General features: G+C 65.5%; 1 protein-coding gene across 3 annotated transcripts in view; it reads right to left on the bottom strand.

Annotated features, from left to right (window-relative positions):
• The window catches only part of CHID1 (chitinase domain containing 1), a 23,021-nt gene that overhangs the window by 363 nt on the left and 7,884 nt on the right, over positions 1 to 14,774 (bottom strand). For 2 of the 3 annotated variants that reach the window (XM_007465934.1, XM_007465933.1), the window contains 5 exons: positions 13,765 to 13,857; positions 8,785 to 8,886; positions 8,097 to 8,252; positions 306 to 386; positions 87 to 129 (listed from right to left, as the gene is read on the bottom strand). In XM_007465934.1, coding sequence (XP_007465996.1) covers positions 87 to 129; positions 306 to 386; positions 8,097 to 8,252; positions 8,785 to 8,886; positions 13,765 to 13,857 — 475 coding nt within the window. The remainder of the gene's footprint in view (positions 1 to 86; positions 130 to 305; positions 387 to 8,096; positions 8,253 to 8,784; positions 8,887 to 13,764; positions 13,858 to 14,774) is intronic. The other variant, XM_007465935.1, reaches the window with a different exon arrangement.

Consider the following 14,774-nt stretch of genomic DNA (forward strand, 5'->3'; position numbering starts at 1 on the left):
CCACCGCAACCAAGCTGAGGGCCAGGGCTGTTGGGGAAGGGCTCGCGTCTGCTGCCCCCACGCCCGGTCTCAGGACCCACACGCACCTTCAGCGTCGGGTAGAAGACGACGTGCCTCCCACCGCGGCTTCTGCAAGACAGCAGAGCCCTCAGTCCGCCAGCCCGACTCCCACCCGCCTCTGCTCCTCCCAGCCCCACCCCCCTCCAGCCAAGGCCGCAGGTGCCCCTCCTCGGGCCAGGCCGGCCCTCAGGGGCAGAGGCCGAGCTTGAGGCCCGCATCGCCTGGGGCTGCCCCCGGACACTCACTTCTTGTACTCGAAAAAGTGCTCTGCGGCCTGGCTGTCCCACACCATCTGGGGCCGGTGGTCCTTCAGCGTCTGGATGTACCTAGGGGAAGCCGGGTGTGGGTGCGGGGGCCCTCCCCCGCCCACCCGAGCACCTGGATGGGGTGGAGGTGGCCTCTGCCATCATGGAAGGGGTGAGGCCACCAGAGGGCAGCAGGATGCGGGGTGTCATCCCATCCCCCGATGGCCTGTGGAATGCCTGCAGCACACTGGGCCAGGTGGGAGGTCCACGCATGTGGCCCAGACACAAAGAAAAGTCAGGAAGCAGGACCATGGAACGGGGTCTGGTACACTGGGGCCAGGGCTGCAGCAGCCGGGTCCTCACTGGGGGTAGGGGGAGGACAGAGACCCCGAGAGGCTGCTGAGATGTGAGCAGAGGCCGTGGCCGTGCTTCAGAGCTCACACCGCACCCTGAGCTGGCGGCACGGCGCGCAGGTGGAGCGCGGGCCCCACGCTGTGGGCGCAGCGCCTGCTGGGCCGGTGGTGGTGCGGGCAGGCACTCGCGGGGTCGGCCCAGGGGAGACTCTGCACCTGCTGCGACTTCTGCAGTTGCGGGGGAGGTTTGGGGCCAGCCGCAGGCCTGAGGATGAACGAGAACCGGGGGCAGCCTCGGCACCACCCCCCACCCCGGAGGGGGGACAACAGTCCAGGGCAGTGGTTTCCGGGCCCTTTCAGAGGCCAAATTGTCCTCGACCTGCCTCCTTGCTGGGGACACAGCTGCCCCAAGCTCACGGGAGGCCCCGCCTCACTGCCAGGAGCAGGGGTTGAGAACCCCTCCCCGCCCAACAGAGGATACACAGAGGACAGGCCGGTGCTCAAGGTGCCACATGGCCAGGACAACTGGGGTCTCCAGCTCACCTCATGTCTTCCTGGCACGCAGCTGATGCCCAGACAGGCCGGAGACCTGCAGCCTGGGCCCAGGGAGGGGGCTGCGGTGCTCCAGGCTGCACCCTGCACATCGGCAGTGGGTTGGGGCTGGACAGAGCCCCCCATCAACCAGCTCGAATCATCCAAAATTACTGCGTTATACTTAATTAGCGCAATGCTCTTGGGATGCTTGATGTCATTTGCAGCTTTGGATCCAACGTCGGCTACGTGGCTGAGACAGATGTGGGATGTGCAGGAATGGGATGTGTGGGGAAGGGTGAGGCATCCCGACCCAACCTGTCCCTGAGCCCCCGAGTCCCAGGGCAGATGTTGGCGGGCAGGTGGCTCTGGGCCCTCATGTCTGGTGAGCTCTGGCTGTGCACTCCTCCTCCGGGGCTTCCTCTCAAAATCTGCTACCTGATGGAGGTGGTGAGGCTGTGGGGGCGGCTGAGGCTGGGGGTTCAGCCAGATCCCTGAGAGCACCTGGTCCCTTCCCTCTGAAGGCCGAGGCTTGGCGGTGCCAGGGCGGGGGCCACACAGGCCCTCACACTCGCCTGGATGCAGCTCCAGGAACGTGGAGCAGCAGAGTGGGGTGTGAGCCAGGGTGGGGGCGGAGGGACAGCTGTGCAGGCGGCTCCCAGGCAGGCGGTCCAGGAGGAAGAGCAGGGCCACGGGGGCTGAGGGTCGGGGTGGCAGGGGCCTGCCCGGGAGGAGGAGGAAGCTGGGGCGGGGCAGGGGCCAGGGGGGCGGGGATGAACGGAGGGAATTGGTACCAATGGGCCCTGAGCGTTTCCCTGAACTAAAGCGGAAGGCCTCGGCCACACGCTGGGTGACTCTGTTTCCACGAAATGTCTGGACGAGATGAGTCCACAGGCAACGCAGACTAGTGCCCCAGGGGTGGGGTGGGGTGGGGTGGGGGGCTGCTACCAAGCGTTCTGGAATTGGAGGTGGCGGCTGCACAACCCTGAGAACGGACTAAATGCCGCGCAGGTGTGCACTTTGCAGTGGGTGGTTTACGGTGCATGACTCATACCGCCCCCACTCAAAAAAGTTCTCGGGCTTTGGAGTGAAGGGTTCAAGGAATGGCAGACAGAATCATAGATGAAGACACACCAAACGGGTCGGTGGAGGATTCAGGGCACCGAGATGAGGTGCATGTCCCCCAGTTTCCAGAAGAGCAAGCAGAGACCAGCTGAAGAGAGGTGATCAGGCTGTGTGGGTGAGGGGGAAGAAGGGAGATGGGCGGACTGAGGAGGAAGGGGGCACCCCGCCCCAGGAGGAAAGCCTAGCGAGGCCTCTGCCTCAGCTGGTGGGGCCTGTGGTGCCCTGTGCTCTCTGCTGTGACCCCACGAGAACTGAAGGGCCTGACCTCATCTGGCCAAGTCTAAGCCACCTGTGTGCCCCTGGGTGGCGAGGCGGCTGGCACTGTGACCCACAGCTGGAGCCTGCCCTGGATGGCACCGCTTCTGAGCCGGCCTGAGGACCTGGGTTGGGCATGCCCCGGGGGGGCACCTGACTTGCTGGCCCACCTTCTGGGCAGGTGACCTTCCTGGGCACCGAGAAGGGCGGTCCGCCCTGACCCGGTTTCCCCTGCAGCCCCTGCAGCATGCGGCCAGGACTCCACGGCCCCTGGTGATGGCCTTCCCAGGCTGGGCCGGAAAGGGGTGCGTGGAAGGGGCAGGGCTGCCCCGCCGGAGGCCCACACGGGGGGTCCAGTGGGTGCTGCTGCGAGTGACGTGAGGAGGTGCCCCCCACCCCCGCCCCTGGGTCCCAGGCCCCCACCTACAAGCAGCGGGACCGTTCCCAGCTGTGCCTCAGGGCTGGCAGATACCCTGAGCAGAGACACTGAAAGCGGGCAGGGTCAAAGGTGCATGAGGAGACCCCGGCTGAGAAGCAAGAGCAGGATGCCTGGAGAGACCAGGACGGGCTCCGAGATCACACAAGCCAGTGGGGAAGCGAAGGACCTCAGCAGAGAGCGCGGCGTGGGGACGGAGAAGGCCCAGAGCCACGGGGGAGCGGCAACAGGCAGCCCTGGGACCAAGCGCCACCAGGCGCCCCTAGGAGCAAGACCCCGGCGCAGGACACACAGGGAGAGCTTCCCCGAGCCTCTGTGCCCTTGACCTCTGGTGCCCTGGCCAAAGAAGAGGCCTCTGAGCAGGGGCAGGGGGTCTGCCAGACGTGGCCCACCCTCGGGGATCCATCTGGCCGTGTTCTGCTGGGACTGGCCCTCCTTGAGGTCCCTGGGAGGCAGGGGCAGGAAAGGCCAGGTAGGGTGGGGCTGTAGGTCCCAAAGATACAGGAGTATGGGTGCCCACTTGGCTTGAGAGCGCTCACGGGGGCTAGCCGGGCACCCTGGCGGCCAGGGCAGTGGGAAGGCCTCCCAGAATGGGGGCTCGGCAGCCATGGGGACCCACGGATCAGCACCCAGAACTGCACATGGGGTGACATGAGCCTGCAGGCAGGGAGCCCTGGCCCCTCCTGGGGTGTGTCATAGTTGCCCAGACTCCTCAAAGTTGGGGAGTGATGAGGCCACGCACACAGGAGCCCGGCCGTGGTCATGATGGGGTCTGCGTGTAAGCCAGGGAAGGCCAACAGAGGCTGGGGGGTCAGTGGAGAACCCAGAATGTGCACAAACAGCCTGCCCTCTGCCCCCTCCCCCTGTGGCAGGCACAGAATGTGGGCCTGGCTGATGGAGGCCAGGAGGCCAACCCCCAGCCTGACAGAGCTGGCCTCCCGCCCCTGCCTCGGGGTCCTGGCTCCGTGTGCAAGGGAGCAGATGGTGAGGCCGCTAATACCCCACTGCCTGAGGGGACCGGGGACACCTGCCACAGAAGGCCAGGGTCTCAGCGCTGGAGAGGCTGAGATGGGAGGGCAGATAATCCTGGGCCAGGCTGGCCTGGGCTTCTGTCAGTGGAAGAGATGGAGAGACTCCGGCGGCCATGGGGCTCACCTGCCCCTCACACCCGGCCTGTCACCTGCTCAGGGAACAGAGGCTGTTGTAGTGAGTTCCGGGGTGGAGACCAGCTGAGGGGCGCATCCTGGTAAGCTGTGTTTCTGGGGGGCCAGACCTGGGTGAACACGCTCACCCCCTGCAGAGGCAGCCCTCCCCTCTCCCACAGAACAGGCAACCATCCACAGGCGGCCTCGTTAAGCCTGCCCATCTGGTTCCCCAGATCCGAACTATCTGGCCCTGGGAGGGGGAGGGCTGCCGACCAGCCCTGGGAGAGGCCTCTCCCCACGACCCCCAGAGCCCCAAGGCCCTGAGCCCAGGGGTCAACCCCGCCCTGCACACCGGGGAAGGGCTCGAAGAGATCAGACTGTGTACCAAGGAGGTCAAGTGCAACCCCAGGGGCCAGCCGGGGACCCCATCCCCTGTCCAAGGCTCACCCAGGGTGCGGGCAGCAGGTGGCAGGTGGCCAGGCAGGGCCCTGGGAGGGAGGAGGAAGCGGTGGGGTGGGGGCACTCGGGCCGCGGGAGGGTGAAGCCTCGGTGTGGGCTCTGGGTGTGTGGGGGGGGTCCTGTGGGGCCCACCCACCGCGGGGTGAGGAGTGTCCGGGAGCTGCCGCCAGATGCATGGCGCCGCCGCCTGGTCGCACCGCAGCGGCCCGACCTCGGCCCCATCCCGTGGTGCGGCTGAGGCCTGGGGAGGGGAGGGGCTCGGTGACGTGCCGGGTCCCCGGCTCAGGCCGGCAGCAGCCCCACCGCCCACGCGTGGGGACTTGGGCATCCCCACACCACGACCCCCCAGATGCCGACGGGACCCCGGGGACAGCGGTCAGCGCTTCACGGGCCTGTCGACTCCACCCGGGCCCCCCTCAGCCCCTCCACAGGACAAACTCACCGGGTAGGACCTAAGCGGGTGCCGCTGCCTGACCTCCACGCGCCCCTGAGTGGGGGAGCCGCAGCCCTACCGCCCGGCACTCAGCCTGCTCGGCCCCTTGGGAGGCCCTGCTGAGCCCGCACCTGCTTGGTCCAGGTGAGATGGGTGGCGGCCTCCAGGAGGTCTGGGCTGGGCAGTCCCTGACACACAGCCCAGCCATGCCCCCGGGCCTGGGGGAAGACCCTCCACTGCCCCAGCACATGCCCACCTCCCTCCTCTGCCTCCAGGCCTGGCCATCATCAGTGGGGGCACGTCTGGTGGGGGGACTCGCTCAGCTGGGGTGGGGCCCGGATGGGGCGATGCAGCCTTCTGTCCCTGGCTGGGGGCAGTCTGTATGCGCATGTGTACATGCGCACCTGTGCTCTCACTAAACACACATCTTCAAAACCAGGCTCCCCCGCCTGCCTCCCAGACCCTCCTCAGAATGGGCAGGGGCCGTGTGGTGCCTTTGTCGCCGGGCCCCACGAGCTGGGTTAATGGCTGCAACAACTCCACCTCGGGAGCTACTGCTGGGCCCACACTTAGTAAGGAAGTTACAGCTCTTCACTCCTCAGGCGGTATTAGAGATGAACCGTGTCCCTCCAATTCATATGTTGCGTTCTAAGCCCCGGAACCTCAGAATGTGACTATAATTGGAAGTGGGGCCTTTAAAGAAATGTTTAATGTAAGATGACTGAGGTACCCTGGGGTGACCCTAACCCCACAGGACTGTGTGCTTATAAGAGGAAGTCAGGAGACAGACATACACAGAGCAACGACCCCGTGAGGACACAGGGAAGAGATGGCCGTCTACACGCTGAGGAGAGAGGCCTCAGGAGGACCGGCCCTGCCCACACGTGGGTCTGAGACTCCAGCCTCCAGGGATGGAGACGACACTTCTGTGGCTCAAGCCTGGCTGTGGTACCTGCATGGCGGCCTGAGCAGAGGTGGGTGGCACCCCAAGGCCAACACCTCCTGCCCTGCCCGTAGGCCCGGGCCAGCAAAGCCAGGGGCTAGAGCAGAGATGGGGCGCCAGGTTCCTCTAGCTCTGCCTCACGCGGGCGGCCCTGGCTACTGACCCCACCTCTGCAGCAGGAGAAAATGCCCTCCTACTCCAGCTCCTGAAGCCCTAGGGCCTGGGGCTGGGAGCCTGAGCTCCAGATGCAGCTCTGCCCAATGCCCCCCCGAGCCGGGCACCCTGTCAGGGATGCTCCCAGGAGCCCCATGTCCGGAAAGGCTTTGGTGGGGACGGGGCAGCACATGAGGAACAGACAGCAGCCGTGACAGGGAGGACAGATGGGCGGGGCAGATCCAAGGCACAGGCGCCGGGGGCCGAGAGCCCCTCTCTGCGGGAACACAGGGTAGGCTTGGGCTGCTCCAGGGCAGCGCCTGCCAGCCCGACTCGTGCCGTCCACAGGGCTCCCCCAGCAGAGGGGCAGGCCCCGGGGAGGAGGGGCTCCCAGGCCTGCGCTGGAGCAGAGGCCCTAGCACCAGCTGTGCGCACCGGGCAGGGTTGGGGAGGCACGGCTGACTCCGACGTCCCACCCCTGGAGGGGCCCAATCCACTTCTCCTCATCCTGGAGACCCTGCCTCCAGCACAAAAGGGACCCAGGAAACGGGAGCCCCGCCCCACTGCGGGGGCAGGCTGGGAGCAGCCTTCCAGGACCCATGAGTCCAGGCACGGGCCAACCCAGCAGCCTCTGTCTCTCCCCCAGGGCAGACCTGAGGGAGTCACTGTGTATGACGGGCGCGGACAGCCCAGAGGGCAGCTGGCATTCGGCGCCTGACCCCTGTCTGGGCTGACACGCGTGTCCCTGCGGCAAGCAAGCCTGCAGGTGACCCTGCAAACAGTGGGGAGCAGTGGGCACACGCGCTCAGGTCATGGCCTCGGGACTGTCTCTGCTGACGGAACCAGGTCCCTGAGAGAAGCGTACAACTCTTGGTGTCCAGGGGACGTGACGGCACCCAGAGCGAAAGCAGAGGGTCAGGAACCCCAGACGCCCAACACCTAGCCAAGCGAACGAAACTCACAGGGTCCAGCCTGGAGCAGAGGCCCACAGAGAGCTAGCTCGACGGGACCATGGGAAGGGGACAGTGCTGACTGGACCCCACGCGGCCCAACGCCAGGCAACCATTCTCACACAGTGCTGAGAGGACACGCAAAGGCTAAGCCCCAAACACACTGCCTGACAAGAGAGCTACTATGACCCGTGGGAAGGAAAAGCCCCAGACGAGATGCGACCAAGAAACGGTCTGTGGGCTTGAAGACAGCAAGGAAAACTGAACAGAAGAAAACAGAGACCAAATAAATAAAATGAGTGTCAGCGGATGGGGGGACAAACAGACTGGCCTAACACACGAGTACTCACGGGCCCAGAAGAAGAGAAAAGGGAAGAATGAGAAAAATACTAGAAAAAATAGACTATAACCTTCACAAATATGATGAAAAGGATAAACGCACAAATCTAAAAAACTCAGTGAAAACCAGGTGGATAAAATGCAAAGAAGCCTACGTGGAGGCACCTGGTAATCAGAGCGCAGTGGTGCTTGGTGGTGATACGTGTGGAGTAACCAGGTGACGAGTGTCTCGTGGGACAGAATGCACGGGAAGATGGCAAAGCAACGCCGTCAAGGTCCTGGAATAAGCTGTCAACCCAGAACCCCACATCCAGCACAAACATCTCCCCAAAACCCAGCAAGATAGAACGGAAGAGGCTTCAACACTGGTAGAAACGCACAGCAAGCGACACAAAGGGCATCCTTCAGGCTGACGGAGAGGAGGCCGGGGGGCCGCATGCTGCTGGGGCCAGATGGGGGCCACAGCCCCGCCGACCCAGGGGAACAGAGGGCACTGGGACAGCACCCTGCAGGCGCCTGGTACGTGGTCAGACCCTGCCAGGCCTCCTCCTCGACGCACCCCCTCACTTCTGGGAGATGCACACGAGATGCACACGATGCGCCCTGACACGAGGGCGCCGTGGCAGACGGCACAGGAAGCCACCTGGCATGGGGCAGCCGCTGGCTCACCTGGCCCCGATGACGGGCTCGCGGATGTCCTTGGAGGCTGAGTAGTCCATACCGTAGAAATTGAGTCCCAGCAGGATCTTGCTCCGCCACTTGGACTTGGGGTCCAGGACCTGGACGCAGGCTCGCACCCAGGACAGTGGTGCACTGGGGCCGGCCCTGCGGGGCCAAGGAGAAGTGGGTTCAGTGGCAGGCAGAGGCCTCAGGGCGCCCCAGGTTGGGGTGGGGCCCACACATGGAGTGGGAAGGACGGCAGCAGACAGGCGGGCCCCTGCAGTCAGCCGAGAGGCTCAGGTGAAGGCCCGAGATGGACAGAGGCAGCATGACGCCCCTGGCCACGGGAGCACCTTCTCCCGGGCAGCGAGGCAGGCCCAGCACCACAGCCACCATGTGGCGGCCAGGATCGCGTAGGCGTGGATGGACACCTGGGATGGCATGGGGGCCCATGGGGGTGCCCGCAGCCCTGTGTCACGTAACTCCGAAGGGAGAAGGCTGCCCAATGCAAGGCCGACTGCGGGCTTTGGGAAGATGAGCCCAGGCCCTTCATGTCCCTGGAACCGAGAGCTGACAAAGCATGGCCCTGAGCAGGCTCATGGGAAGCTGGACCTCGCCTGAGCATCCAGGTCCCCGGTCGTGGAAGCACCTCTGCGCCAAGCCAGAGCGCACGGGGCCCCGGGGTGCCCCCACTCACTGCTGCGCCGTGGAGTAGTCATAGGTCATGAGGCTGAAGCCATCCAGCACGGGGGCCAGCTGCTCAAGCTCCTTGTGCGTGAACATGCCCAGCTTGTTGGTCCTGCAGTGAGACGGTGTGGTCACCACACCCAGCTCGCACAGCCCCTCCAGCCCCACCCCAGCTGACACCTGGGCTCAGCAGAGGGCACGGCAAGCTGGCCGTGCGGGCTCTCAGCTCACACCCCTTCCTCCCCCACGCCAGGAAGACACCTCAGGTCACTTTCCCTGGAGAGTGACCCAGCGCTCGGTTACAGGGGATGGCCCGCAGCTGGGTCCTGACGGGCAGAGCCTGCTGCTGGAGGTCCAGCAGAGACCCGGCTCCCCTCCTGCCCAGTGCACTGGAGACTGCGATTAGCCCAGCTCTGGGAGGGCCCATCCGTACGTGGGCACAGGTGCCCCAGGCCAGCCCCACTTCATCTCAGCTGCGAGCACGGTGCTATGAGCAGAGCGCCCTCCCTCCCAAGGCCTCAGGCCTGGGGCAGGCGGGAGCCCAGGTGGCCTGTCTGCTGGACACACCTGGTCTGCTAGCCCACCCACTCTGCCTGCAGCAGCCCCTAGGACTGCAGCCTTGTCCCGGAGGGCGGGGCCCTCTGCTCCCCCCACCATGTGAGCAGAGAGAGAATCCCTCCTCAGCCAGCACCTCCAATCCCTGGGCGGGGCGGGGGCGGCCCACCGTGTGGACCTCAGCCATGCTCACTGGTCCCACAGGGTCCAGGCAGCCCGGCCCAGGCCCCCCAGAGACATGAGGCACCCGTGGGACCTGAGGACCAGCAGCACCAGCCAACGACCCCAGGACCCCGAAGCCCGCCCCCGAGGGGGGTAAAGCGACACTCAGTGGTGGGCACCTGCCGTGGCAGGGAGCTCAGGGACACACCTGGGGAGCAGATGCTCCACCGGGCAGTGACAGCCATGCTCCCTGTGGCCACACTCCAGACCGGCCCTCTGAAGTCAGCTAGAAGGTGCCAGGCCCGGCAGGCAGTGTTTTCCTCCCGGCTCAGCCCCAGAGATGGAGACGGGCCTGTGTGAAAAGGGCTTGGGACCTCGGGGCCTGGGGCACCCCACAAAGAGCGGATGCCATCAGCTCCAGGAAGATGTTTCCACAATTCAAAAACTCACCTGTCCCCAGGTGGACGTTCGCTCAGGAACCCATGGACACCCAGCCCTATCGTTTCTGGATTCGATGGCTCACACGGGGAGGCAGGGTTGTGAGCTGAGCAGTTCAGTGGCCCAGCAGGGAGTATGCCCCTGTGTCTCACGTCCTGGTCACTGAAGCACCAGGGCCTTCCAGGAGACATTCCCTGCTCAACTGGGAGAGAGGATCCCACCCCCAGGGGTCCTGGAAGTGCTGGTACCAAGTGTGAAGGGGAGGCCAGCGAGGGACAGGACTAAGGCAGGCAGAGGGACAGGAGCAATGAACTCGGCGCGGGGTGGGGGGGGCGGGCACCAGGAGGCCTGCTACCCTGCTGGCTTCACTCACCCCATAAAAAGAAATCCTTCTGCTCAAACCTGCTCAGCACAGCAAACAGCCTCACTTTCACTGGCCGATTATTTCTTAGACGAACACTCTCAACAACGGCCACGGGGGCCAGGGAGGATGGAGTTTTCCAAGCCCCTTCTCCCAGTCACACTGTTCCAAGAAGTCCGCTGCTCGGGGAGGAGCCTGGTGCAGGCTCCCATCCCGCATGACTCCCTGAGCCACCGCTTTTGCTGGTTTCAGCTGCAGCCCCGTCAGAGGCAGGCTCTGCTCTGTGCGGCCTGCGCCCACCGTGCCGGGGGCCGCGGCTCCTGCCGACATCAAGCGCACGGCCCAAAGGCCTACAGGGGCCGCCCTGGCCCACCAGCCCCTCTGCTTCCCAAGGCTCTGACCACCTCATGGCCTCTGGCCACACCTCGTGTCTGGGCACCCAGGGCTGCCAGGTGCTTCTCACTGAGTCACTACCCATCTGACTGCAGGCACCCCTCCCCTCCAGAAGACCGGCCTGTCCCACGGGATCCTTCCCCCCAAGACCCTGAAGCTGCCAGAGGCGGGGCTAGGGCAGCGCCCATGTCTCCTCGGGGCGTTGCAGGATGAGGTGGCCCTGATAGACGTCGTGTGGCCTGGCCTCCCCTCTCCACGTGGCCACGGACAGTGGACACGGTGTGGCCTACAGACCCGGGGTCCCCAACCCCTGGTCCTCAGACAGCCACTGGTCCGCGGCCTGTCAGGATCGGGCCACACAGCAGGAGGCGAGCAGTGGGCAAGTGAGCGGAGCTTCATCCGCCACTCCCCGTCACTCCCACTACTGCCCGAGCCACCCCCGCCCCCTGCCCGTGCAAAAACTGTCTTCCACGAAACCGGCCCCTGGTACCAAGAAGACTGGGGACCGCTGCTCTATACAGTTTCCCCCCAGACACGAGGAGTCTCGCCCAGAGGACCCCCACCCATCTCCTTCCTGTGGGGAGATGGCCTGCCCGAAACCACGGGAAACCACGGGGGTGGCTGCAGCACCCGTCAAGGTGGGCACCTGCCCGTGAGGATGCGAGCTCACCGCAGGGCAGGTCCTGGGAAGGAAGCCAGCCCTCCATGCCTGAGGCCAGTACTTTCCTGAGGGTTCCAGGAGTGCTGGATTCTCAGAAGATACAGCCTGGGAAGCCGGGGTGAGAACTAACTCAGAGCCCACTCCAGAGCGAGGATGGCCCAGGACTCTGATTAAACCAGCTGACTGGTGCTGGAACGTCAATGGGGGCCGAGCCGCAACCTTGGGAGCAGGGCTCAAGGTCAGAATGGCCGCTGTGCCAGCAGCCCCTGGAGGGAGGCCCCAGACCAAGGTGCACAGCAGCAAAGGCACGCCGGCCCTGGTGCCGCACACACAGCCCCTCCTGGGGTGGCTGTTCCCGTGGGGGGCAGCGCAGCCTTTGTGAGGCAACTGATGCTGCGGAAAACCCCAGAAAGACTGTTTACGGCTCCCTGGCTCCTCTGCTGGGGCTGCTGTCCAGAAGCGTGGCAGAACAAAAGTCAACGATGAGACAAATTCTGAGGCCGCCAGAGCCTCTGGAGAGAGCAGGGCGTGCTCGCCAGCCGGTGGGGTGCAGCCCAGGCCTGAGCCCCCCAAACACACCCCTGGCTGCCGGCAGGGGCAGGCCAGACTGGGCCACAGCTCAGCGGCAGTGCCCAGGACCCACGCCTCCAGCCCTGGCCACGGTCTCCTCCCTCCGGTCACCTCCTCGGCTGCCAGGTGGAGGGCACTTCCTCCCCTGGTCACCGCAGGGTGAGAGAGCGGCCCTGGCTCACACCATCTACTTCCTGCCTAGGGCACAGGAGCTCAGGCTAGATGCCTGGGCAGAGAGGGCGCCAGTCGGAAAGCTGCTCCCCACCCTGCCCCAAGCCCTCCCGCCCTTCCAGGCCAAGCCCAGAGACCAACCCCTCCATGGGCGTCTGGCCCAGTCACCCCCCTCAACACACACACACACTCTCCAGCACATGGGCTGGGAGTCTGCTCTCTGCACCCGTCAGAAGCTGCGAGGCCCGAGGCTCTGGGGAGTGGCAGGGTGTCAGCAGGGAGGGGCTGCAAGCAAGGCCCCTGGGTCCCACCCCCGGCCAGGCAACCAACCTCTCCCCAGCCGAGACTGAAGGGCTGCCCCAGCTTCCGAGGAGCTTGTCTCTGCCGACGGCCCCTGACTACAAAGGGCAACTGGGGCTCCATCGGCCACAGCACCCCACCCCGAACCATCACAGAAACCAGGAGACCCCGGAAACGGGTGCCCACATCTGCAGCCGAGCCCACAGGCTCTGTGTCTGCCACCCCTGGCTCTTCCAGAACGGGGCCCCCCATCCTAGGAGGACTGGTGGCCCCTGCTGCCGCCAGCCTATCACACGCGTGTGTTGCACACAGAAGCACACACGAGGCTGAGGGCCCTGGAAAGGTGGGGAGCAGAGTCGGGAGGGAGGCCGAGGCCCTTGGGCTTGGGTGGGACCCACCGCCCAGGCCTCTGGTGACACGTGGGGGCTCTGAGGGCACGAGGGCCAAGCAAGTGGCGGGCAGCCAACCTGGGAGCGGCAGGTGCCTGCTTTGGTGGCTGCGGCCTTGGCCTTGGAGCGCCTGCAGGCTCCTCTGTGTGGGGCTATCGGCCTGTGAGCGTCAGGATCGCCAGATAGCTCGGGTCCCAGAGCTGCCCACCTGCTCCTGTTAACTGGCCCACGCTGCAGAGCAAGCCGACAGCCAAGGGTGACAAGATGAATGGACAGCGGTCCTTCCAGAGCAGTGCACTGTGGGCCCAGGCTGCCCTGGGAGCCAGCAGAGACCAGGCAGAGTGCAGGCAGCACCCCCGGGCCTCTGTGTGCCATCGACCTACCACTTGGCTCTGGGCTGCCCTCAGTCCTCACTTTGTGATCTGGCCTCCTCCGCACCCAGCACAGGCTGGATGTGGGAGCCAGGCCACCTGACTTGGTACTCGGGCCCCGCACCTCCCTGTCCTGGGGGTTCTGGAAGAGCTGCCTCACCGGGCTCTGCGTCCCGGTGTGTGCAGGGCCGGGGGTGGCTGTGCGAGGGGGCTGGGCTGGCCGCTGCCCTGGGGTGGGAGGTCAGGGCCCCCTGGGCACAAGGCCTCATCAGTGGAGCCACCCCCAAGCCCTCATCTCAAGGCAGGATATGAGCATCTGGGCTCAGCGGCGGGAGCCCTGACCTCCTGGGACCTAAAGCGGCACAGGCCCTGCACCGCGGTGACCGGGGCCTCGCCAGGGATCAGCGGGAGTGGGTAATGAGTCTAAACGACACTGTTTCAAGTGCTCAGGTGTAAGGACGCAGCCTTGACCCGTTGACGCATGAGGGCACGCTGAGGCCACCAAGGTGTCCGAGTGTGATGAGGATCCCCGTCCACACGTGGTGGCCAGTGTTTACCTGGACGGGGCTGGGCAGTGACCAGGAAGGGCCTCTCTTGGCCAAGCAAGCACGGCACTTACCCAGGGGCGACAGCAGGTGGGATGACCAAGAAGGCTAGCAGCCGGGCCTGGTGCAGTGCCTCGGCCACGTGGGTGAGCAGGTGAATGAGGCCCCTGCAAAGAAACAGGACAGGTCAGGGGCAGCTGGGCCAAGATCCGCTGCGGGCAGATGCCCCTTACGGCCACGTTCTGCCTTGGAGGTACAGGCTCCTGGGTGGATGCACCAGGGGGGCCTGGCAGACACTGCGGGGATCGCCCTCCAACTAAACTGCCTGCCCAGCCCCCATCCTTCCTCACACTCAAGTCCCCTCCCTCCCCACAAGAGTAGGGTGGAGAGCAGAGAGAGGTCGGTGTGGTGTCCCATCACCTCTGGACCCTCCCAGACACACAGCCGGGCAGAGAGTGAGGAAGGACCCATGTGGACCTGGCATACTGGCCTGCTGGTGGCCAGGTCAGCCTGGGCCACGAAACGCCTCAGGCCGTGCTGAGAGCCCTGCTGCACCCGGGAGGTGCCTTGAGATGAGGACTTTGGGGCAGATACACTGATGAGGCCTTGTGCCCAGGGGGCCCTGACCTCCCACCCCAGGGCAGCGGCCAGCCCAGCCCCCTCGCACAGCCACCCCCGGCCCTGCACACACCGGGATGCAGAACTCTGTGTGCCTTGGCCCCAGGGGGAAATAAGGAGGGGGCACTGGCGTGTGCTCAACCAGGAGTGCCTGGAGGCGGGGGAGCGTCTCTGCAGGCAGCGGGCCACCAGGGAGGGGGCAGAGGAGACAGCAGTGTCACGGGGTCGCCTGGACCCTAGGCGTGTGGTAGGTGGCAATATCTCAGAGCTGGCGGGCAGCATGTCCGGTGGGACAGTGGCTCTGGCACAGCCTGGGAGCACTCGTCAGGACACCCCAGTCCCGGAGGCCACCGTCACCGTGCCTGGGAGGCTGTGGTCCCAGTGACCGACCTGGGTCCTTCGCTGCAGCCCCTCAGGAGCCACCTCCGTCTGGAGAACGGGCAGCAAGTGCGCCCCCCCCCCCCCC

This window comes from Lipotes vexillifer, unplaced genomic scaffold, assembly GCF_000442215.2.
Source record: "Lipotes vexillifer unplaced genomic scaffold, Lipotes_vexillifer_v1.1 scaffold1094, whole genome shotgun sequence".
Lineage (NCBI taxonomy): Eukaryota > Metazoa > Chordata > Mammalia > Artiodactyla > Lipotidae > Lipotes > Lipotes vexillifer.